Raw genomic sequence first — 23,353 nt, forward strand, 5'->3', positions numbered from 1 at the left:
ACCAGAGAGTCTGAATAAAAAAATAACGAGGGAAGATTTTAATTTTTAGTTTTGGTTTTCCATTCAAACAAGATTCAAAGTGGCGCCGCATTTTTAACAAGATTTATTGGAGGAGATATTCTCTAAACTTCCTAAAGAATCTCTTTGAGAGTAGTACGATCTATCTGCAAAACGTGGAACAAGTTATCCAAAGATGAGAGCGTCACAAATAAACGCCTTGCTCAAGAAGCTACAGCAAGCGAAAGAGAGTTTCTGGTGGTCATGATTAAGGATTTTAGACTTTATCTAATGAGTGTCAACCTCCATGGAATTCAAAACTAGGTTATTGAATCATCTATAAAGCATAAAGGTCAACTTATTAATTACCTTCACGACTCATCATATGATCAAGTCGGTATAACAGGAGTATGTCATTGTTCAGGGTTATTGTTATGTACCAGAGATGACTATACTAGCCTCGTGGTTTGGAACCCGTATACAGAGCAATCTCGGAGGATCGAACTTATAAGCCGTGACGGATTGAGCTTTCCTTGGTATGCTATTGGATACGAGACGAGAAACTCGTGCCGCAAGTACAAAGTTTTGAGATATAACAAAAATATGGTGGGTAAGAAATCTATGAGTTAGACTCTAATACATGGAGGGTTCTAGATGTCAAGTCAACCATATGGGAAACATGGTTTCATCATAATGGCATCTCTGTGAAAGGTAATTCTTATTGGCATATTTATCGAGGAGAAGAATTCAATAGAAAGGCGAGAGAATTCTTGTTCTGTTTTGATTTTACAAGAGAAAGATTTGGACCGCTTATGCCTTTTCCGTTTCAGAGTAATGAAGACTCTATTGTGACTCTCTCTACTGTTAGAGAAGAGCAACTTGCCGTGTTATGTCAGCACTGGGGCTGGGCTAGGTTAAGGATGGAGATATGGATTACTAATAAGATTGCACCCAATGACGTATCGTGGAACAAGTTGTTCTTAGAAGTGGCTGTGGATCTAAATCCACGAGTTGAACGTGAAGTTGACATTAAAAATGGGTATTTCCTCGTTGACGAGGAGAAGAAAGTAGCTGTGGTTTTTGATAACAGCAAAGGGAAGGAGCACACAGTTTTTATTTTTGGAGAGAATGGATGCTATGGAACAGTGGATCTGGGAAAAACTGTACACAAACTTTATTGGTCTCCATTTGTGTGCTCTTATATTCCAAGTTCAGTGCAAATCTAGCAATATATGCACCACCAGGCAAAGGGGGAAAAACACACTATTGATAACTCTGTTTACTATATTGCCCATAAGTTAGTTTCTTGCATATTTAATATATACTTTTGCTTTGTTTTTCTTTTGTGATCTTCTTCGAACAAGATTAATAAGTCAATTGTTAACTTTGTTTCTCATCTTGCATTGTATGCCATATGCACTAATAAGTCAATTTTTAACTTCTTAAAACCCAAGGATCGACAGTAATAAGTAAAAGATTATTCAAAAATTTGATGGCCAGTACGAGGAACTGAGTAAGACTAGTTTGAGGTTACTACAAGAAACTCATTAATTTCTCATGTCAAAATCTGGCAAAAGAATTATTATTTCCATAACCTTACACGGTCAGGGTACAATATTAAGCCCATTAGGGAGCAAACTGTATAGGTACTTCAAAAGTTATTTTTCTTGTTGTTGTGAAGCATGTTTAGTGTGCAATTGAGAGCTTACTTGCCACTGCCAGGTTTGGATGGATGAGCACCTGTTCTTATTTACAAACATTATTTTTCTATTTATGTTCGTCTTTGTCCTTTGACTCTTAATTAATTTACCTTGGTAGCATGCCTTGTAAGACTTATTTTGTGATCTTGCATATAAATATAGAATCTTTAAAGTCGTCAAAACAGTCATAGTTTTTGGTAAACATTAATTCATAGATTTGGATGTCATCGTACTCTTTCGTTGTATGATATGATGCACGGGTACTTCTATTTGGTAGCCGTCCCGTACCGGAGATATGTTGGGAACGGGAACTCTATGGGGACTCTACGGGGACGTCTTAGATGCTTTAGGGGAAGATAACATCAAATTTTTGATATTTGTATTCATTTCATTTCATTCAAAGCACTCTTAGTCTCTTATCATAAGCATAGTTTCGTTTCTTTGTGTTTTCTACTTTCTAGAATCTTTTCCCCCTCTCTCCTTATCCCATTAGCTTTACTAATCAGCTCTTACTAAAAGTATGGGTATCTTTTCTTATGTGTTTATTGAAGTACCCATACCATACCCGTATCTATAAATTTTTACTTTGCCGTTTTCTGTCCCCAATTCCGTACCCCGTTTCTAGTTCCCTACCCGTTTCAGTGCAACATAAATAGATAATTGTATAACCTAACTTATTTCTTCCCTAAAATTCCTATTACATTATCCTTGGGACAGTAAATTCTTAATTTTGTTTCTTATCTTGTATTGTGTCATATTGTATGTCATATGGAAAACAAATAAGTTATTTAACTCTTATAAACAATAAGAATTATTGTTTTCTTACCTTTACACGGCAAGGGTACAATATTTTTGCTGTTGTTGTGAAGGAGGCATATTTTTGTTGTTGTTGTTGTTGTTTTTCGTCTTTGTCTCTTAACCTTGGAAACATGCCTTGTAAGACTTATTCTGTGATCTTGCATATTACATAATATCAAAAGAGTCCTAGTTTTATACACTGACTGAACTCGGTGACAAACTGAAATTGTTAAACATTAATAGAGTTGTATGTATATATATATATATATATATATATATATATATATATATATATACTCTTTGTATCCTCCTCGTAACAATTTTAATAGTAGCAACAATTTTTCCTTTTTCCAATATAAATAATTGGAAAGAGATTTAGATATAGCCCGTAAGACACGGAAAGAGTTTTAGAAAGTTGGGATATATAATTGTAACCTAACTTATTTCTTCCCTATAATTGCTTGCGAGCTGAAACAACAATGACGACGAAGATGTCCGAACTTCCAAAGGAGTTGTTGGAGTATATACTCGCTAGGGCTCCAGTGCAATCTATGAGATCAGTAAGATTGACTTGCAAACAATGGAACACTTTATCCGAAGAAGAAAGCTTTACAAAGAAGCACCTCGTTCGAGTGAAAGCTGATAGGGAGTTTATGGTGGCCATAGCGATGGATTTTAAGGTTTGTTTGATGAGCATCAATCTCCATGGAATTCACAAGGAAAGAAAGGTTAAATCATCTATAGTGTAAAGGTAAACTTATTAACCTTATGGATGCGTTTGAAGTCTATCATTGCGGTGGTTTATTGGCATCCATCACAAAAGACTTCACTAGGTTTGTGGTTTGGAATCCATATTGGGGGCAAAGTCGTTGGATCGAACCTAGAACTCGTCACATAAATATGTATGCTATTGGATATGAGACGAGAAAATCGTGCCGCAGCTACAAACTTTTGAGTTGTATGGATTCTACTATTGCTGATAACTGTGTTGAGTACGAAGTCTATGAGTTAGACTCTAATTCATGGAGGGTTCTTAATGTCGCTTCTGATTGGGCGACAGATGTTTATACATACGGTGGTGTCTCTGTGAATGGAAATACTTATTGGTACACTCCAGAAGGAAGAATGGATGAATACGTGATTTGCTTTGATTTTACAACAGAGAGATTTGGACCGGCTCTGCCACTGCCGTTTCGCTCTCGTCGTACCGATCTTGTGGTTCTCTCTAGTGTTAGAGAAGAACAACTTGCGGTGTTATTTGTGCACTGGTATATATTTAAGATGGAGATATGGATTACTAACACGATTGAACCCAATGATGGTGTCGTGGAGAAAGGTGCTCGTACCAGTGGACATGGAACCATTCATTGATCTTATGTCTCAACCTATTCAACGTTGGAGTTTCTTCGTTGACGAGGAGATAAAAGCCGCTGTGCTTTTTGATACAGACAAAGAGAAGCTAAAAACATTCCGCAACAGAGCTTACATCATTGGAGAGAATGGCTACTTCAGAAGTGTAGATCTCGGAGAATCTGCAGGCAGATATTGTTTACCGCTTGGGTGCTCTTATGTTCCAAGTTCAGTGCAAATCAAGCAACTTTCGAAAGGCAAAAGCAGTTAGTCTATTTACAGTAGTACCTGAGTTTTTGTTAGCATTGTTTGCTTACTACTCGTGTTTTGTCTTCAATTCTCAGCCTGTATCCCACATGAAAAAGACCAATTTGAGTCATCTCTCGAGTTCAAGTATATATCAGTAGCTTAAACAAGAGCAAGTAGATGATTGATAAAGCATTCATGCATGTTGTATAATACTAGCTTGAGATGGAAACAACAAAACTATTCAATACTCATGTCAATATATAATCTGGCCAAAAAACCTGTTGTCTCCTAAACTTTTAGCACTTTTACACGGTAAGGGTATATATTTAGGGACGAGCCATCTGCATCTAGTGTTAAACATACAAAAATATTTTGCACTTTGACTGTCAAGTACCAATCAACTGCCACTACCATTGCCGCCACTTTCTCGGGCTCAAAAAGATAAAGCTTTGATCAATCAAAAGAACAAAACTTAATACTCTGTTTTGCATTTGCGCTTATCTTCTGTTTCTCTTGCGTCTGCATCAAAGAGACAAACCATGGCCAAGATCGGGTTCTTTCTCAGACATTTTTCCAAACGAAAGAACCCACTTTTCTGGTCCCTAAGCCTTCATCGGGTATTCAAACTCCCGAGGATTAGATTTCTATGAGGCTGACACGGTTTTTCTCGAGAGTCCACTTTGTCTCAGGTCAAGTTCTTCAACAAGACGCTTAGTATATGAATCTGGAACACATCCATGTCTTTCCATTGAACTGAACATATCTCTTGCTTCACTCTCTCTTCCAGATTCACTTAGAGCTTTGATGAGAGTGCTGTATGTAAAGTTATCTGGTTTCAAACCAATCTTCAACATTGTTTTAAGAAAATCCTCAGCCTTCTTAACCTTTCTCATCCTGCAAAAACTCTGAATAATCGCATTGCACGCATAAAGGTCTGGACTTAACCCGTTTTCCTTCATCTTCGCAAACAGCTTCACTGATCTACCAATATCTCCAGTAGAACAAGAGGAGCGAATCAAGATATTGTACGTGATCTCGTTAGGCTCAATCCCCCATTCCAGCATCTCCTTGAAACAATCAAATGCATCTTTGATTTCTTTTGCTCGGCAAAGACAGTTTATGATCAAACTAAAAGTGATCACGTCTGGTTTGCAACCATGTTCAAGAAGCTTCTCTAGTACACCGTGAACCTTCTTTACATCCCCTCTCACGCTATAACCGCTCAGAAAGGTATTGAAAGTTACAAGATTCGGAGAAATACCTCTATCCTCCATCTCTGTTAAGAACATAGCTGCACGGTCTATCCGTCGAGCCTTGCAGACACAGTCGATTACCGCATTATAAGTATACACACTTGATAAAAGCCCTTCAACACCCATTTGTTTTAAATACCTGTCACCTTCAGAGAACATATGAGCATTCAACAGAGCTTGAACTACAACAAGATAACAGTTGAATCCTGGCTTAACTCCACGGCTGACAAAACCATCAAATATCCCACACGTCTCAACAAGATCATACCCTTTTAAAAGACAATTCATTGCAGCATTAAACGTTGAGCTATCAGTAACATAACCTCGCTCACCTGTTTTCCTCAAGAACAGAGCAGTCTCTTTAGCCATCGAGTTGTTTGAAAGACAATACAACACAGTATCATAACCTACTCTTTGCAAGTTTGAGTCTTTCTCCATAAACACAAGCAAAACCTCAAATGCTTCACAGGGAGGCAAGCAACGGAAAACCCCATGAACCAAAGTTCTGACTGTAGCTTCATTAGGATTCAAATTCCTCTCCCGCATAATCTCCAACTGCTTCAACGCCTCCTCTACCCTCCCTGCTATCAAAAACCCGTCGATCAAAATCGTGTATGTAAACACATTAGGTCTGTTCCCTTCTCGTTCCATCTGTTTAACCAATCGAATCGCCTCATCAACCACACCTTTCTTGCAAACACCATGGATGAGTATATTATAAGTAAACCTATCCGGTTTACAACCATCACTACGCATCTGCTGAAACTTCAGGTAAGCCAAATCAAGTGAATTAGACTTCACCAACGCATCAATCACAGCGTTGTAAAGCCTTGTACTTGGTTTCATCCCAAGAAAAGATATCTGAGCAAACACATCATTACAGTACTTAGCTAAACCTAGTTTTCCCCAGCTTCCGATCAAAACACACATCAACTCGTCTGTAATCCGATACCCTGATTCTCTAATCTCCTTAAGCAATTCCATAGACAGCAATAAAGGACCTTTACGGAAAAGTGCGTTCCCTAGAACGTTCTTTAGAGACTGATCCTTGGCGTAAACCGGGTCGAAGTTGGAGACCCAGAGGTAAAACCGCAGGGAGTGTAATGGGTTGTCTTGATTCTGCAAAACGCTGATGACGAATCGAGTGTTTAATCCAATTCGATGTGTGGTGAATTCTTGATTCAGGAGCACAAACCAATCTTTTCTCTCTATGACTTGCGAGATGTAACGCTGGTTCAGTGGATTTGTGGGTTTACCTGAGAAATTTAGGGTTTGTGAGGGTTTGGGGTTTAAGGATTTGGCAGGTTTCGCTGCCGCCGCTGCTACTCTAGATGCTGAAGAAGCAAAGCCTCTCATGTCAGAACTGTACGGTTCTCGAGAGTGACCAGAACGGAGCTAAGTGAAAGTGAAAACATTGTTTTTGGTTTCTCTAAACCTGAAGACGATATTCCTTAAACGATGTCGTTTACACACCAACGAGTTCGAATTTAATTTCGTAAGTATTTTTTAAGTTTCAGAAAAAGTCATGTGACGACCAATGAAAAGATCAATAAAATTCGAGCTTTGATAAATGTCATCTCTTTTGAAACAAACAAAACAATAAATGGCAAAACAAGATCCCACTAGCAGCAGCAGCAACACGATACCACTACCACCGCTCGTAGGATCTGAGTTTGTTCGTCCTCAAACGTTAGATCTTATCATCACCGGAGATACAGTGAAGGACACCACCGGGAACAAAGTTTTCAAAGTCAAAACGCCTCTCTTTGGTCTCCACAACAAAAGAATTTTGCTTGATCCTAATGACTCTCCCATTCTCACCATGAAAATGAAGGTTAACTATTTAGTTTTTCTTTACTCTTGATTACTATGAATATTTTCTTGATTGTGTTAACCGGTCGGTTTTTTCATGAGTCTGTTGATTCTTGGTTATGCCTTGTATATGAAGGTGACTAGTAAGCACGATCGATGGCAAGTGTATAGGGGAAATGATTTGGATGATAAGATCTTCACGGTTAAAAGATCTTCGACGATTCAATTGAAGACAAGAGTTGAAGTATTCTTGAAACATAACCAGACCAGGGAAGCGTCTTGTGATTTCACTATTAAAGGCCGGTTTATGAAACGTGCATGTACAGTCTATGTTGGAGACTCTACCAAAATCATCGCTCAGGTACACGAAGGAGACAAGAGATTAGTGGCTACAATATACCCTAATATTGATCACGCTTTTATTGTTACACTTATCTTTATATTTGACCTCATTAATATGGTTGGGGCTGGGGTTTGATTACTACTATTAGTTTGAGCCTTGAGAGAAAGAGTTGACAATTTTACATTGTCTATCTGTAAATGTGTGTGTGTGTGTGTGTGTCTGTCACCTTCCTGGCCAGGCCAATGTGTGTTATTATATTTTTGTGTGTTTACATGTGTATCTCTCAATTGTCTTATGATACTTTGCACCATTGTTTCGATTTCCATGTGAGAAAAATTACTGTTGCAAAGGGCAATGATTTATTTATAAACAAAAAAAAGTTGACAATGAAAACAAAACAATTTGGAAATTCTCTGTTATCATATGAAAGTATACAAAGACAACGTTCCACAAAACATAAAAACACCTTATTTTCAAAATGATGTCCTTATGAGTTTTTATCACTTCCTATAACCTGCTCCTTGGTACCGGTCCCATCTCTTTAGCCTTAGTCCTCAGAATATGCTTCTGAATTTTTCCAGTAGCCGTCTTTGGTAATGGCCCAAACACCACTGACTTTGGGACCCAATACGCCGGAAGCTTCTCCCGGCAGAATCTCATTATATCCTGAGCCAACTTATTCTGGTCTTGCTTCTCGTAACCGCTCTTAAGTGTTACAAATGCACAAGGAGATTCTTGCCATCGCTCGTCTGGCCTGGCCACAACAGAGGCTTCAAGAACCGCTGGGTGATGGTACACTACGTTTTCGACCTCGACACTGCTTATATTCTCACCGCCAGAGATTATAATGTCCTTTGACCTGTCCTTGATCTCGATATAGTTGTCCGGATGTTTCACAGCGATATCCCCTGAGTGGAACCATCCGCCAGCAAAAGTCTCTTTGTTTGCTTCTGGATTCTTTAGATAGCCTTTCATCACCATGTTCCCTCGGAAAACTATCTCTCCAGCGGTTTTCCCGTCTGCAGGAACAGGTTTTCCGGTCAGAGTGTCGATGACGTCAAGCTGCTCCATCCCGGTATAGCGGACACCTTGGCGGGCATTGAGCTTGGCCTGAGTCTCAGGAGGGAGGGAATCCCACTCAGGTTTCCAAGCGCACACGGTGGAAGGACCGTAAGTCTCGGAAAGCCCATAGGTGTGAGCGACTCGGAAGCCCTTCTGGCTCATGGAGAAGAGAACAGAAGGTGGAGGAGCAGCTCCTGCGGTCATGACATGGACTGTATGGGGAAGAGGAAGGATAGTATCCTCCTGAGGAGCATTAACAATAGTGTTGAGGACCACAGGCGCTGCACAGAAATGGGTTACCTTGTACTTGGCTATGCTTGAATACACTTCCTTAGCCGTGACCTGAAACCAAAATATAATCAGGACTTCTGATTTATGTAAACTTCTTTCATAAGTGAAATGACTACCTGACGGAGACAGATGCTTGTACCGGATAGCACAGCAAGGGACCAAGGGAAACACCAACCGTTGCAATGGAACATTGGGAGAGTCCACAAGTAAACAGGACCTTCTTGCATTCCCCAAATGAGTGGATTACTCATAGCCATTAAATATGCTCCTCGATGGTGAAGCACCACTCCTTTCGGGCTGGCAGTTGTTCCCGAGGTGTAACCAAGAGCGATGCTCTGCCACTCATCAACCGGTGGCTGCCACTCATAGTTCGGGTCTCCAGTCCCAAGAAAATCCTCATATTCTATGGCTCCTTTCGACAAAGCACGGTTAAGCGACTCGGGAGGACAGGTGTGATCACCTATAACAATTAAAAGTGGGCGTTTGAAACTGCTTCCAGCTTTCTCCTCCATAACTCTCAAAGAATCCTCCGCCAGAGTAAAGAACTCTTGATCCACCATTATAACAGCGCTCTGTGAGTGACCGAGAAGGAAAGCTATTGTTGGAGCATTGAGACGGATGTTAACACAATTCAGAACGGCTCCACACATTGGTACTCCGAAATGAGCTTCGTACATTGCTGGAATGTTTGGTGCAATAATAGCCACCTGAAAACAATGCAAACGGGCCATCATATTACAACACAGATTCGTTATATGATTCCACAACAAAGATTCTATATGAAAGATTAGACAAAATCTACAGTAATTAATTTCTTCAATTATGGAAACAATCGAAAATATTTGATTTTGTTTAAAATCAAAATGATTCGGTGTTATAGGAAAATAACATATCAGCTAGAGTCCAACACCTACACCAAAGAATCCACAGGAGGTTCTGGAAAAGAGCAAAAGAGCGATTACCGTGGAACCGGGGCCGATTGATCGATCGGCGAGAGTGGAGGCGAGTCGACGACACCGTTCATAAGTCTGACGCCACGTGTACTCCCGAGATCCGTGAATCACAGATTTTCGCGTCGGATGAACCGCCGCAGCCCTGTCTAAGAACCAAAGCGGCGTCAACGCCGTGTAGTTAGCCTGAATCTTGGGAAGATCGTCGATGTCACGCCACTTCGTTGCCGCCATATCCGACTCTCTCTCAATATTTTTTTTTGGGGTTTGTTTGTTTATTCAAATCTGGAGAGAGTGGAGAACCCAATCACAAAGACGTTGATGAAGAAGTCGTAAAGGTTGGTAGTAAGAAGAGGAGGAAGGAGTGTGTAATTGCCACGTGTCGTTTTGATGTTTTTTCCCCGGTTTTAATTTTGTTAGCGGACCGGACAAAAAAATACCCAAAATTAATTTGAACCGAACAACATTTGTAAGGTCGTCGATGCAAAACTGAGGATCAGGCTGTGACTCTTACTGATCAAATGGAAAGGTTTTTTATTGGATTTTTTTTTTCTATTCTATTTATGATGATGGTAATCCAATCTATCAAAAAAAAAAAAAGAATTAAGAGTGATTCTATTTCTATAATTTGAATTTTAAAAAATATATTAGTGGCCACTATTCTACAAGGAAGAAAATGGCAAGAGTATCACGTGTTTATTATATGTGTTGGAGATTAGTTTGTGTTTTGATTCACAATTTCTTAATTATCAACAAATTATAACGCATCTATTTTTTTTTTCCAAAAAGTTCCTTTTATATATGCTATCAAACTACAGCATCATCCATCAATGGAGAAACCATTTTGGAGATTCAAAGTTATTACAACAAGCTTGATAGCCAAGTACATTAAGTTACAACATAAGCTTTAAAATTAGTTAGAAGATAGTGCAGTAGGCTCATCGGCATCACCTCTCATTAAGGCCTCTCATACAATGAAGATCATTGTACCTAGTCTTAATGTATACATCATGAGCAAGAGTAATGATCGATTCTCCTACACCATCTCCTCGTCTGCAAAAGGATTCCCACTAGGTCTTCATGAATTTCTTCATTGACCTTGATCCTTCACCAAAAAACCAATTCCAGGACACACCAACTAGTGTAACTAACATCCACATTCTTAACCTAAAGAGTGGGGACTATTATTTAAGCATACTAAAAACCATAAACCAAAAAGTAGAATCTCAGAGAGAAAAGTCAGATAATTCTCTGAGATTAGAAACCTTCATGGAGGATCCTGATTAACCGGATAGAACCTCACTCCTGGATCCTTTATGCATTGGCGAGTATTTCTTGCAGGCTCCATTAGTATCTGTTTTCCTTTCTTGCGCTTAGAGCTCTCCCCAATTTCATACTTGCCTTTTGCTTTCCTTCCCGTAGTTCTTTTGGAGTCAGGAGAGACTTTTAGAGATTCTGAACTCGAGGAAGGACCTCTTTGAAGATGATGAACAGCAAGGAATTCCTCCAGGTTCGGTGCAGGGTTAACAGGTCTCGGTGGTTGTGAGATGGGTGAGTAGGAGGATAACTGGGAGCTTTGGTCAGATTGATTTTCTTCGTGAGCGCAGTGATGATTGGAACCCTCACCTTCTTCCCGAACGGGAGCTATAGGAGCTACAGGAAACTCTAAACAATCCTCGTGATAGATCGGGGGAGCAAGATATGGGCAATGATTAGAGTCATGGTTGATACGACAACAATTGGTGCAGATCCTGATGAGTTTCTCATACTCAAAGCCAATCATGGCCCCTTCCCCTCTTACTTGGACCCAGAGGTCAATAAAGGTGAGGAAGTCATCTGCCGGAAAGTCTTCCCATCTCTGCAGAGCAACAAACCAGTTATTAAACAACCAAGGACCCCTTCTGAGCACAGCTTTTAAGTCAGACTCCGAACGGAATCAAAACTGTACATATCTATCATCCAACACCCGACCATGAACCCTCGCAGAAAGACCCCAAGAGTTGGGCAAAGCAAGGATCACACGCCTAAGCTCTTGCTCATCCGTATTCAGAGGACGCCCAATCAAGCTCACCCTGTTTCTAGCTAAAACACCAGCATAAGCTACGTGGGGGATAAACAATTCTGGGTCATCTCGTCCCAGAACCATATATTGTAAATCATTCCACAGATCGTCAGCCATACGACAAGGTGTAACAGTGAAGGAGAGTTACATAAGAAGAAAAACGAGAGGAGGTAATATATAGTAATACTTTGGTAAAAGGAGAAAGTAAAGAAAGCCTAGATTTTATCTGATAAGATTAGAAAAGTCAATGAAGACAAAAGGGAGAGCAACCCAAAGAAAAATGATTATAACAATATAATCACCGCTCAGAAAACCAAAAAGTCTTCTCATTTTTTTTTTTCTGGGAAGTTTCAGGAACACCCAATGTAACTATGAACGACCAAAACCAAAATTTAGCTCTAGCGATAAAAACAAACAAGGGTAAAAAACCACAACAACTTAGGCAAGGTAACAGAGGGAGATAGCTAGTTAAAAGAAAAAGAAAGCAATCTCTGATCGTTCTCAAAGAGACCTTTTAACCAAAAAGGGAAACCACGAGCAACATAGGATGACATTCTCATATCCAAAGTAACACTGGTAGCAATGTTACACTTAGGTGGTTCATAAAGAAGAAATCAGTTCGGTTTTTCTCTACCGTAGAGAATAAGAGGCTCAATATAACTTACAATTGCTGGCCAGAGCGTAGGATTGTGCATAGCTTGTATAATTTCCAAAGTGGAAGCCCCAAAAGTCACATTTTCCAAATGCAAACTTGCCATACTTTCCAAGGCCCACTCCCAACTGATAACTTTAGCTTGAAAGGTAGAGTTAACAAATGCAAAAGATCTTCTATTGTGGAAGATGACATTTCCAAAATGATCTCTCACCACCCAAGAAGCTCCGGACATAGAAGACCTTTTGGACCAAGAGAAGCCAATATTACATTTTACCTCACCAATTAAAGGAGGATTCCACCTTTCATCTTGAGCAAAGTTATTTTTCTTGATTAGGGAGTCAGGACTATGAACTGAATACCATTCTGAAGTATCATTCCAAGCTTTTTGAACCAATTTTCAAGCAGAGACACACTGATACCCTCAAATAACAATTTATTTCTGTTTTTCCATAGATGCCACAAGATCCACGCAAAAGCAGACTTACGCTCATCAAAGGATGTCTCCCTATTTTCCAGACTGAAAAAATGATACATATTCGCAAATTCTGAGTTGCCAAAAACCAAAAACGGAGAAGGAATGTTAGACAGGGCCCAAACTTGTCGAGCAAAAGGGCAAAGAAAAAGTATATGATTGATAGATTCAATCTCTGCTCCACATAACATGCAACCATAAAAAAACCCGTATTGCTCTTGTTCTCAGTCTTTCAGTAACTGCAAGAGCTCCATTAAGAGCTTTCCACAAAAAGATACGATTTTTTGGAGATGTTGCCACATTCCAGCAAGCTAGTAGCACCGGATTTCTAGAAGGTCGAGCTTCTGCAGATGCACGAATTTCTTTTTTTTCTAAGCCGAAACATCATAGAGTAACCCGAACTTACAGAATAGATTCCATTTGTAGTTTCACCCCAGCAGTATGAATCATTGTAACCTATCCTCGGTTTTATAGCCTTAATGCTTTGAATCTCGTATTGGTGAAACAGACTACGTAAGAGATTATCATTCCACACGCCTGAATGATGATTGAAAAGATCTGCAACTTGCAGTTTAATATTCATCAGGGAGTGAATTCCAACAGGTCTTTTAGCAGTACCATCAAATAACCAGCTGTCTATCCATACATGAGTGTTTTTCCCATTTCCTATAACCCTCTTCAGACCTTTAGTAAGGAGATCTTTGCCAAACAAAATACTTCTTCATCCATACGATGGACTTCTCCCTACAGGGGCATCTAGAAAATCACAACAAGCAAAGTATCTACTTTTCAAAAATCTTGAGAAAAGACAATCAGATTTATGAAGAAGCCTCCAAGCTTGTTTTGCTAGCAAAGCTTGGTTAAAAATTTCCAAGTCTTTAAAACCAAATCCTCCAAACTCTTTAGGCAAAGTCAATTTCTCATAGCTCAGCCAATGGATCTTCTTTTGATCTTGATTATTGATCCACCAAAAATCCATCATTACTGAAACCAATTTCTTGATCGTACCCTTAGGAAGCTTATAGCATGACATGGCATAGACCGGTAAAGCCATCGCAACAGATTTTAGAAGAGTTTCTTTCCCTCCTTGAGACAGATTCTTGGCATACCAACCAGTTAGCCTTGCATGTAACCTATCCTTTATGAATCCCAAAAGCTGTTGTTTTGAGCCACTTAAACATTCAGGAAGACCTAGGTGTTTGCCTGCACCACCTTCTAAGTCAATCCCTGATTTTTCTTTTATCCAGCTCCAATCATTCTGATCTGTCTTAGTTCCAAAAGTAATTGCTGATTTTTTTTTATTAATCATTTGCCCAGATATCCTTTCATATTTCTGTAAACAACTTATCATCTCAGCACATTGATCTCTATTAGCTTTACGGATAAATAGACTATCATCTGCAAATAATAGATGATTGATTGCTGGTCCAAAATGATGAAATTGAATACCAGAGATTTTACCTTGACTAGCAGCTTGATTGAAAAGGTGGACCAGAGCTTCAGTACAGAGCACAAACAAAAAAGGGGAAAGAGGATCACCCTGTCTGATTCCTCTTTCAGGTTTGATTAATCCATAGGATTCACCGTTAACCACTACTGAATAATTCACCGAGGTTACACATCCCATAACCCAAGCAATCCACCGTTCCTGAAATCCAAGAGCTTTAAGTATGTCTTTCAAAAATCTCCATTCTACCCGATCGTATGCTTTTGACATGTCAGTTTTTACCATCATAAACTCTTGAGAAATGCTTGGAATCGTATGAAGACTGTGAACAATTTCATGGGCAATCAAAATATTATCTGAAATCAGTCTTTCTGAGACAAAAGCAGCTTGAGTGGGAGAGACTATGTTAGATAAATGTTTTTTCAACCTGTGCACCAGAATTTTTGAGACAATCTTATAAACCACTGAGCACAGACTGATAGGCTTGAGATCCGTCATTCTTTTTGGAGCTTGAATCTTGGGAATTAGACATAAAAGCGTATGATTCCATTCCTTAGGAAGGTTCCCAGTGGCAAAAAACTTTTTCACCTCCTTATTCACCTGATCATGAAGAACTGACCAAAACTTTTTGAAGAAGAAACCAGTGAGACCATCTGACCCTGGAGCACTCTCACTACTAATTGAAAAAGCAGCTTGTCGGATCTCAGAAATTGAAATTTCCTTTGAGAGTTCTTGATTCATACAGGATGAAACTCTGGGCTGAAAGTTATACAGAAGTTCACTAACCTGCGACGTTGCTGAAGAAGTGAAAAGTTCAGAGAAATACTTAACCGCAACTTCACCCTTCTTCTGTTCACCAAACTGTTCTATCCCATTGACATCTATGATGAAAGGTAAATAGTTTTTCATTCTAGCAGCTTTCACAGATGCTTGAAATTTTTTTGTGTTCATATCTCCTTCAAGAAGCCATTTCTCTGTACTCTTTTGTCTCCAGTAGATTTTTTCTTCACGAAAAGCTACAACAAGGTCTCTTTTGATCGCGTTTATTCTTCGGAAGTTCGGATTCAAAGCTTCATCTTGAGTTGTCAGCTCTTTTCTTAATCTTTTAATCCTGATCTCTGAATTAGACCATACTGTTTTCTTCTAGCTGCCAATAGCCTTTCTGCAGTTCTCAATTCTATCCATAACTGAGCCTTCAGTACCTAGAGTACTCGATTCATTCCAAGCGTTCTGTATTACTTCCAATATAGAAGGATCCTCAGCCCATCTTTTATCAAACCAGAACTGATTTCTGAAACCTTCCTTGTCACTTGTAAATTTGACCAAAACCGGTTTGTGGTCTGATCCTAATTTCTCCAGGAACCACTGATGACTGTTTGGGAATAGATGGAACCAGACAGGATTCCCAAAGCACAGATCAAGTCTACACTGAATCCATTGTTTATTTCTAACTCCTCCCCAAGTAAAACCATTTCCAGAGCTACCAAGTTCAGCCATGTCACAATTATCAAGAAAACTTCTAAAAGGATGAAAAGAGCTTAGTTCTCTCACAGGTCCACCCAATTTTTCACCATTGGATAGAATGGCATTAAAATCCCCAAGCATACACCAAGCTTCTTTTCTTAACAAACAAAACTCTGAAATTTTATCCCAAACTAGTGCACGAAGACCAGTAATCGGATTCCCATATACACATGAAACAAACCATTCCTTTGAACCACTAGAAACTTTCAAATCGATAAGGTTCTTGTCTATCATCAGAAACTTAATATCTATATTTTCTTTCCAAAAAAGAGCTAAACCACCACTACATCCTACCGGCTCAACAGTTTTGAGGTTACTATAGCCTAGCCAACCTTGAACCTTTTCCAAAAAAGCGATTGAGTTTTTCATCTCCATGAGGAATAAGATGTCAGGGAAATGAGTTTTTCTCATTTCCTTGAGATGTCGAATTGTCCAAGGGTTCCCCAGCCCTTGAACATTCCAGCACATTATATCTATTGATCTTGCGGCAGTTCACCAGGAACCACCGTATCTTTGTCTCTCTGGAGACCTTTGGCCAACCCTTTACCTTTTTCCTTAACCATCCTTTTTCCTGAAATATCCAAGTTATTGTCCGAATCTGACTCCATAGTTTTCAGATTCTTACCTTTTCTATCTTTGTTGTTTTTCAACCAAGGTCGAGGCCTTTTCGATGAAGATATCCCCTGCTGGACACCTTTTGAAGAGCTCGCTTCTGAACTACCCGCACAAAAGTTTGAGGATGGGCAATAGAAGAAAGCATCAGGAGCTAAGTATTGAATAGGAACCTCTAAAACCGAGCTCTTCTTTATCAACCTGTCAGCTTTGATTGCATCCGATAGAAGTTTTGATGAAGAGTAGCCTGCATACAACGATGCATTTCCAGAAGCAGTAACCTCCTTGCCTTTAGATATCTCGTTTGTACTACCTGATAAGTCAGCCGCAAGACGGTGATCCTGTACTGCTTGGACAAAAGGGCACCTAGATTTATCATGAGTCAACCGTTGGCATTGAAAACACCTTTTGCGAACTCTCTCATAATCAATTCCAATCTTAACAAGATCACCATTAGGAAGTTGTAACTCTTTGAAATTTCTCAAACCCTTCGAAAGATCAAGAAATACCCTTGCTCGCACATAATCTCTGCTTTGTGCTTCTTTCTCATCAAAAGGCACTTCTAATATCTGCCCGACACACGCAGCGATTTCGGAGATAGTGTCCTTGGTGTAGTGGTTCACAGGTATATTAGGAAGTCTAATCCAAACCGGTAAGAACATCAGAAAATCAGGAGGAGGATCTTCAACCCATCTATCCATAACTACTCCCCAATCATCTTGAGTCCAAACTCCAGTCTTTAAAATCTCTTTTATATCTTCTTCATACTTGAAAATGAACTGGAAACGATCTTTTGATAAAGCTATTCCTCTAACCCTGTCATATAATCTCCAAATCGTAGGCATCTCTAAGATCCAATTTGTCATTCTCTGATTATCAGGATTCAAAAAACGACCGAGTATGCTTTTCTGATTTCTTTCAGAGGCACTGAACTTAGGTTGATTAGATAACAACAGAGGTTTATCGATTTCTCCCTCAATTGACATTTCTTGGAGATATTGTTCCAGATGTTTCTCCATAATGTCTACGGAAGCAAAAGAAAAAAACAGAACCCAACAAATATAGAAGGAACTAACCGAAAAGAAACTGAAATCTTGAAGTGGCAACCCAGAATTTGTAATTGTTTGAAACCGGACAGAATACGTTGATATCTCCGGTAATTGCTCTGCTCAGTAATCGAAAACCGAGAGAGAAGTCCTTAAGCCCACATGAAATTGGGACGGCGGCGTTATCGACGACAACGAAAGATCAAAGCTTTTCACCAGCTAGGAGAGAGAACAGAGTTTATCTTTTAGTTCGATCATCTATTTTCTTTTAATGTATACAAAATTAACAAGATAGCAATAATAAATCTCAATATATTCGTATCATTTAGTTAATAAAAAACATGTTTATTATTAATTTGCCATTTTGCTGGTCTCGATATTGTTTGACTAATAGCAATATATATTGCTCACTTATTGTGATAAAATTATAGAAATCGAAAGTAAGTGGATTGTCTCAATTTATTTCATATTCGTAAACTCCCATGGTCTATATATAAATCACAGAAAAAAATAAGTAAAACTATATATATATAAATCCCATGTCTCAATGGCTATTTTGTTTGTACACCGTTTAGCTACAATTTTGTCACCACGTTCTCTTACCAAAACTGGCGCTTAAACATTATCTATCTTACCCAGAAAGCATTTTTTCTATATCCTTATCCATCGATCACATTAAAAAAATACCAAGAGCTCTACTAGATTTGACCTGACTAGATCTGATCGGGAAAGCCTACTACTTAACTAGATAAAGAAAGAATAACGTACGTAGGTAGACCAAACAACTCTAATATTTCTTGAATCGTTCGTCTTTACGGCCTTCTTTCTTTTTCTCTTTTTTTTTTTTTTTTGTCAATCAAATGCTTTCAATTAAACTGGATCCTACGTGAGTTTTACAACAAGATTTAACATAAACAAAACAGGGATAAGAGCTTTATGAACTTATCAAAGGGATTTTCAACTTGAACAATTTTTACAATATTTGAGAAATCTATTGGAACCAATGTGGACTCGTCTTTAAAGCCATGCTTCACGAAATCCTCAACCAAAGATTGGTCATAAATGGCTCTAGCATACAACGCATTCGAGCTTGTAGAAAGGTGTTCCACAGGGGAAACAGTTGCAGGGCTTCTTGTCAACAGGAGAGGGTTCATGAGCATAGATACATAGTCCTTCAAACTTTTAGAAACAGACCTCATGATACTAGATCAAGCTACAATCGGGTTTTGCAGAGAATGGGTATCAAACTGTAACAAAACAGGTGGGTCCTCCCTTACATGAAGCTTAACGCCATAGAGGTTAAGGAAATCCACACAAAGCTTGTAGTCAGTTTGTCCTTGAGAGTTAACAATAGACCCAAGCTTAAGATCTAGTGGTGATAGGTGGGGAATGGGTTCAAGGGGTATAAGCAGCGGGTTCGACAATTCAGTCGGTTCAGGTTCATACGTATAGCTACACATTGCAAACATCCGACCAGAGCTAATAAAATGTCCTCGACGCATAAATTTATCAAACCATTCTAAAGACGCCAATGTTCAGTTACCGAGGAGCCCTCGACTTGACCAAACAGAAGTAATGGGTGCTAAAGAGGGTGAGCTTGATATAAACTTATCGACCTCGGATATGTGTGGGTTCATACTCGGTTCAAGGTCGGGAAAAGGGGTAGTGGCTTGATACGCATCATAACAGATAATAATCAAGACTCCACAAAGCTACAACCTTAGACTTATATCCGGTGATAAATAGAGTGCAATATTCATATGGTTTTGAGGATTGATTAAGCTAGTCTTCCCTAGAAACAGAGTTCCTATGACCGAGTGGGAGACCTTTCTCTCCATTATCAAGCAAACACGAATCTGAGAAAAGCTAATCAGAGCAGTTGAAATTTCAGACCTGGATATGGGCCACAGAAGGGTTAATGGGCCACAAGGATAATTGAGGTCCATCCGAGTAAACCCTAGGGTTGGTACGGTTGGGAGAAGAGAGCAAGATTCGCCGCCGTTCTGAAGGATCGGAGTGGCGTGCGGCGATGAGGCACCTTGTTGGACCATCCGCCAGCTTATAAGCTCGCCGTGTGCCGTCGGCGTTCCCACTGGAGAAAGCACATCTGATGATCCAAGAGAAGCTCTTGCCATCAACGAAATCCGGTGGGAAGGAGACAATGGTGGTGCCGATGCTAGTCCAGATCTAGAGCCAAAAGATGTAGTGATGAAGTCTTGCTCAGATGTATGAGATGAGAAGCGGCTGGACTGTTTTGAAGCTTCTGAAGTAGGGTTCACGAGCGGATATGCATCCGAGATCTGGTTCAGATCAGAGCTTGTAGAGTACCGATTAACTCTTCCGTCGGTAAAGTAACCCTTGGAGCAGAAGAGTTCTTGGAGAATTTCGCTTGGATTTTTAGGGGGAGAGAGGTTAGAGATAGAGAAAAAGAACAGAGCAAAGCTTAGGTAAGTAGCAAAAGAGTTAAACAGATTTGTCACCCCCCCCCCCCCCCGACGCCGACGAACAGAGGTCTCACCGGCACCGGAAGACATGGTTGAGAAAGGGGTTTCGGTTCCCGTGCCTGGGAGCTTTTTTGTTCACTCTATGCAATAAATTTTATAAAAAATTTGGGAAATACCGAATATATTTTCGGGGTATCATTTTTTTCGAATTGTTCTTTCTTTTTCTCTTATCTACCTAATCTATATTAACATTTTTGAAGTACATTTTGTGTTATGCCTTTTTAGTTTTTCTTAATTACTTTGTTTTATTTACAACATTAACCCCTATCAATTTCCTAAAATAACATTTCGTAGAAACTCAATTAATGAACTATTTAAAACGACCTAATTTGATACGTTCATTGCCATAAATATCTTTACAACATCTATTAACCCCTACAGATTTTCCTAAAATAACATTTGTAAAAAGTCAATTAATGGATCTATTTAAACCAACCTAATTTTAAACATTTATTGTCATACAAAGGTTGAAAATATATATATATATATATATATATATATATATATATATATTCTGTTTGTTCCTAAAACAACTCTATGCATTAAATGATTAATCCCATAAAAATCTCAAAATCCATTTTAATAGATGTTTGGTGACTGTAGGACTTATTCCGTTTTAATGACACAACATCGTTTGAGTAACAAATTTATCCCGCGGTGTACTGCGGGTTAAATCACCAAATATTGTCCTGCGGTGTATTGCGGATTAAATAAGAGTGGAATTGGTGGGATTGGTGACACTTTTAGATGTGTACCAGGAGATAAATGTATTACTAGACTATAAATATACAACACGGGTTAAAACCTTGAAAACACTATAAAAATCTATACTTTTAATACTTATATCAAATACCTATAAAAATTTATATTTTTAAAATTAATAAAATAACAAATAAATACTATAAATTTTAAAATTTTAAAATTAAAAATATTGTCCCGCGGTGTACCGCGGATTAAATCTTAGTGTTGTAATAATTGTGCTTTCATTGGCGTATATATAATCACATTTCCTTGATAGCTTTGGATGGTAATTAATTGCTTTTAGTTAATTATTCTACGGTAAATGCATCATCACAGATTATTTAATATTGCATTTATTTGTAAAAGCAAGATACAAATTAAATCCAATATTTTAGAGAATATATATATACGATCTTAGAATCGTCAAATTTGAGAGAGAGAGCATATATAACTGTACTACTTTTGGCAACAACATTTCACAGGACATGGAATACAAGGAGAACCACAGTCTCCACTTTTAAATCCAGCATTTTTACAGTTGTTATTACATTCCTCCCGTCCGTAGTATTCCGAACACGGCCCATGGCAGTTGTCAAATGAAAAATTTTCTACACAATCGATACAAACATGTGTAAATTAATCTTATATAACATTTCAATAAAAAGATAGTTATATAACATGTCCAAATGATAAAATTTTAACACAAACTTTTGAATGCATGTCTATATATAAATAGAAAATAAAAACATGGTCAATTCAAATTCTACATAGATATTTAAATTAAATATAGCTTTTGACATGTTCTTTTTGTTAATTTGCAAAATAAAACTAAACCAAACTTTAAATATACCTGAAGCCAAAATGTTGTGGCTAGACAATGAAACTGCCAATATCATTACAAGAAAACAAATCACCAAAGTTCTTGTACTACCCATAGTAATTTTTTTTATGAACTCTATTGAGGTATCTAAATGTTTATATTTTTCCAGATCTTGGAGGATTGACTCTATTTATATAACTTATGGTCTTTAATTTATTATTATTATTATTAATTGATTTTCCATCTTTTTGGTCAAAGTTGTCTTTTTTTTTGGGAAAAAATTCATTTACATTTATGAATATGTAAATATTTACAGATAATGATCATAAATGAGAACTTAAAACTTCAAAAAGTATTTGACACTTGTGAATATATATGGTTTGAAGACAATTTGTTGGATATATTATCATTATGATCAATCAATATCTTAAGTTAAATGCTAAATTTAATTTCATAATTCAATATTGGAAAATTTTGTTTATAATTAGGTATATGGTATAAATTGTCTTTGATTTTAAAATTGATATAAAAAAATAAACTGAAATGAAAATTACATATTATATGTAAGATCATTAACTTTTTTTGGTTAAAGGTTAGATCATTAAATTTTTGTGCTAGAGGTGCTTCAACCCAAACAAACCAATCCTATCCGATCTTAACCAAAACAAAATATTCATTCGGAAAATTGAACCATATCACCGCCACAATAGTTATCAAGTCCGTTGTTGGTTCAAAGTGACACCTTCTTTATTATAATAAAACATTTCTGAATTTTGGATCGTTAAATTTTGTGAATGGAGTTTTCGGATCCATTAAAACATAAAGCCCTTCTTTTGATCGAACTAGGATTTTTATCTTAACCTTCTGGTGTGGAAAATATTGTAAATCGTACGTATATTTTTACAAAGTATTTAAAAACCAACCCCATGCAAAAGTCAAAACACATATACACCGAACTCGAGTTCTTTTTCAAAAGTCAACCGAACCATATTTCATAAAAACATCACTCAAGAAGAGGAACCAGAGGTCGGAGGAGCAGAGGAGGAAGTGAAGGCTCTTGATCGGCGCACGATATAGAAACTCGTGAGGACCAGCTTCTTCTCGTCCAACGCCTATCAGATCAAGATAATACAAGTAGTGAGAAACGATGTTGTTCATCTCATCGTTATCGAATCCGCTGTTGCAGATTTGATCGCCGTGAAGAACGTTTATGATAGCTCCTCTGAACCCGGGGGTTCTTTTCGACGCCGTGTCGTGCTTCGTCGGCTTCCATTTCCCCACGAGTCCGCTGTGCGCTGACTGCAAATGCTTTTTCGGTGGCGTCATCCACCGCCAAATCGCCGCCTGAAACCCCAACGTGGAGTTGTTCTCGAGATACTCTGTGTGACTTTAGGTCCATTTACAAAGCTTCCCCGGTTTCACCATAATTGTAATTCCTAAAATCAAACCAACGAAAACGAAGTTGAACCGGGTAATTAAATTGGAGTAAACCAGAATTGTTTGATTGAAACGACGTACCAATAAACCGGCAAAGCTCCTCGACAGACTCCAGGAATACAAGGATACGTCAATTTATCATAATCATCCCAATAGAGCTAATCAGGACCAATTATTGATGTGTGAGTCAGTGAGTGTCCTCATCGGTGAGTTAAAAAATAACATTTT

At 38.4% G+C, this 23,353-nt stretch overlaps 8 protein-coding genes and 1 long non-coding RNA gene across 9 annotated transcripts; 3 read left to right on the forward strand and 6 right to left on the reverse strand.

Moving 5' to 3' along the window:
* The first annotated feature begins 809 nt into the window (after nt 1-809).
* LOC147920302 (putative F-box/kelch-repeat protein At3g16880) lies at nt 810-2,109 on the forward strand. Its single transcript, XM_087501003.1, has 2 exons — nt 810-1,160; nt 1,975-2,109. Exons 1-2 carry the CDS (start codon nt 810-812, stop codon nt 2,107-2,109), a joined length of 486 nt encoding a protein of 161 aa, XP_087357129.1.
* An 877-nt stretch (nt 2,110-2,986) lies between these two features.
* LOC104767563 (putative F-box/kelch-repeat protein At3g16880) lies at nt 2,987-4,116 on the forward strand. The gene is given in 3 exon segments (XM_019240841.2): nt 2,987-3,237; nt 3,239-3,815; nt 3,817-4,116. Coding segments are annotated over 3 exon segments (1,128 nt in total).
* A 216-nt stretch (nt 4,117-4,332) lies between these two features.
* LOC104765532 (putative pentatricopeptide repeat-containing protein At3g16890, mitochondrial) lies at nt 4,333-6,959 on the reverse strand. Its single transcript, XM_010489259.3, has one exon. It carries the CDS (start codon nt 6,701-6,703, stop codon nt 4,739-4,741), a length of 1,965 nt encoding a protein of 654 aa, XP_010487561.1. The 5' UTR covers nt 6,704-6,959; the 3' UTR covers nt 4,333-4,738.
* LOC104765533 (protein LURP-one-related 13) lies at nt 6,865-7,857 on the forward strand. Its single transcript, XM_010489260.3, has 2 exons — nt 6,865-7,181; nt 7,296-7,857. The coding sequence occupies exons 1-2, from the start codon at nt 6,951-6,953 to the stop codon at nt 7,635-7,637; spliced, it is 573 nt and encodes a 190-aa protein (XP_010487562.1). The 5' UTR covers nt 6,865-6,950; the 3' UTR covers nt 7,638-7,857.
* Nucleotides 7,843-10,384, reverse strand: LOC104765534 (acetate/butyrate--CoA ligase AAE7, peroxisomal). Its single transcript, XM_010489261.3, has 3 exons — nt 9,818-10,384; nt 8,972-9,562; nt 7,843-8,906 (listed from the first exon to the last, which is right to left on the reverse strand). Exons 1-3 carry the CDS (start codon nt 10,037-10,039, stop codon nt 8,010-8,012), a joined length of 1,710 nt encoding a protein of 569 aa, XP_010487563.1. The 5' UTR covers nt 10,040-10,384; the 3' UTR covers nt 7,843-8,009.
* A 688-nt stretch (nt 10,385-11,072) lies between these two features.
* Nucleotides 11,073-11,984, reverse strand: LOC147920303 (uncharacterized). Its single transcript, XM_087501004.1, has 2 exons — nt 11,754-11,984; nt 11,073-11,663 (listed from the first exon to the last, which is right to left on the reverse strand). Exons 1-2 carry the CDS (start codon nt 11,982-11,984, stop codon nt 11,073-11,075), a joined length of 822 nt encoding a protein of 273 aa, XP_087357130.1.
* Nucleotides 11,985-12,406: 422 nt separating this feature from the next.
* LOC147920304 (uncharacterized) lies at nt 12,407-17,902 on the reverse strand. Its single transcript, XM_087502057.1, has one exon. The coding sequence runs from the start codon at nt 17,594-17,596 to the stop codon at nt 16,439-16,441; it is 1,158 nt and encodes a 385-aa protein (XP_087358183.1). The 5' UTR covers nt 17,597-17,902; the 3' UTR covers nt 12,407-16,438.
* Nucleotides 15,585-16,433, reverse strand: LOC147920305 (uncharacterized). Its single transcript, XM_087501005.1, has one exon. The coding sequence runs from the start codon at nt 16,431-16,433 to the stop codon at nt 15,585-15,587; it is 849 nt and encodes a 282-aa protein (XP_087357131.1).
* A 3,303-nt stretch (nt 17,903-21,205) lies between the features above and the next one.
* On the reverse strand, nt 21,206-21,894 carry LOC104765535 (uncharacterized). Its single transcript, XR_763894.3, has 2 exons — nt 21,719-21,894; nt 21,206-21,476 (listed from the first exon to the last, which is right to left on the reverse strand). It is a non-coding gene; the product is annotated as an uncharacterized LOC104765535 (long non-coding RNA).
* Between the last annotated feature and the right edge of the window lie 1,459 nt (nt 21,895-23,353).

Source organism: Camelina sativa, chromosome 19 (genome assembly GCF_030686135.1).
Source record: "Camelina sativa cultivar CO46 ecotype springtype chromosome 19, ASM3068613v1".
Lineage (NCBI taxonomy): Eukaryota > Viridiplantae > Streptophyta > Magnoliopsida > Brassicales > Brassicaceae > Camelina > Camelina sativa.

Excerpts from the sequence above, each read along its gene's own strand:
- LOC147920302 (XM_087501003.1), top strand. The coding sequence starts at position 810 with ATGCCTTTTCCGTTTCAGAGTAATGAAGACTCTATTGTGACTCTCTCT. Across the intron at positions 1,161-1,974 it reads CAGTGGATCTGGGAAAAACT|CCGTCCCGTACCGGAGATAT; the intron begins GTACACAAACTT and ends TCTATTTGGTAG.
- LOC104765532 (XM_010489259.3), bottom strand. The coding sequence starts at position 6,703 with ATGAGAGGCTTTGCTTCTTCAGCATCTAGAGTAGCAGCGGCGGCAGCG.
- LOC104765533 (XM_010489260.3), top strand. The coding sequence starts at position 6,951 with ATGGCAAAACAAGATCCCACTAGCAGCAGCAGCAACACGATACCACTA. Across the intron at positions 7,182-7,295 it reads TTCTCACCATGAAAATGAAG|GTGACTAGTAAGCACGATCG; the intron begins GTTAACTATTTA and ends TTGTATATGAAG.
- LOC104765534 (XM_010489261.3), bottom strand. The coding sequence starts at position 10,039 with ATGGCGGCAACGAAGTGGCGTGACATCGACGATCTTCCCAAGATTCAG. Across the intron at positions 9,563-9,817 it reads CAATCGGCCCCGGTTCCACG|GTGGCTATTATTGCACCAAA; the intron begins GTAATCGCTCTT and ends CATTGTTTTCAG. Across the intron at positions 8,907-8,971 it reads CAAGCATCTGTCTCCGTCAG|GTCACGGCTAAGGAAGTGTA; the intron begins GTAGTCATTTCA and ends TTTTGGTTTCAG.
- LOC147920303 (XM_087501004.1), bottom strand. The coding sequence starts at position 11,984 with ATGGCTGACGATCTGTGGAATGATTTACAATATATGGTTCTGGGACGA. Across the intron at positions 11,664-11,753 it reads GGGTGTTGGATGATAGATAT|AGATGGGAAGACTTTCCGGC; the intron begins GTACAGTTTTGA and ends GTTGCTCTGCAG.
- LOC147920305 (XM_087501005.1), bottom strand. The coding sequence starts at position 16,433 with ATGTGCTGGAATGTTCAAGGGCTGGGGAACCCTTGGACAATTCGACAT.
- LOC147920304 (XM_087502057.1), bottom strand. The coding sequence starts at position 17,596 with ATGGAGAAACATCTGGAACAATATCTCCAAGAAATGTCAATTGAGGGA.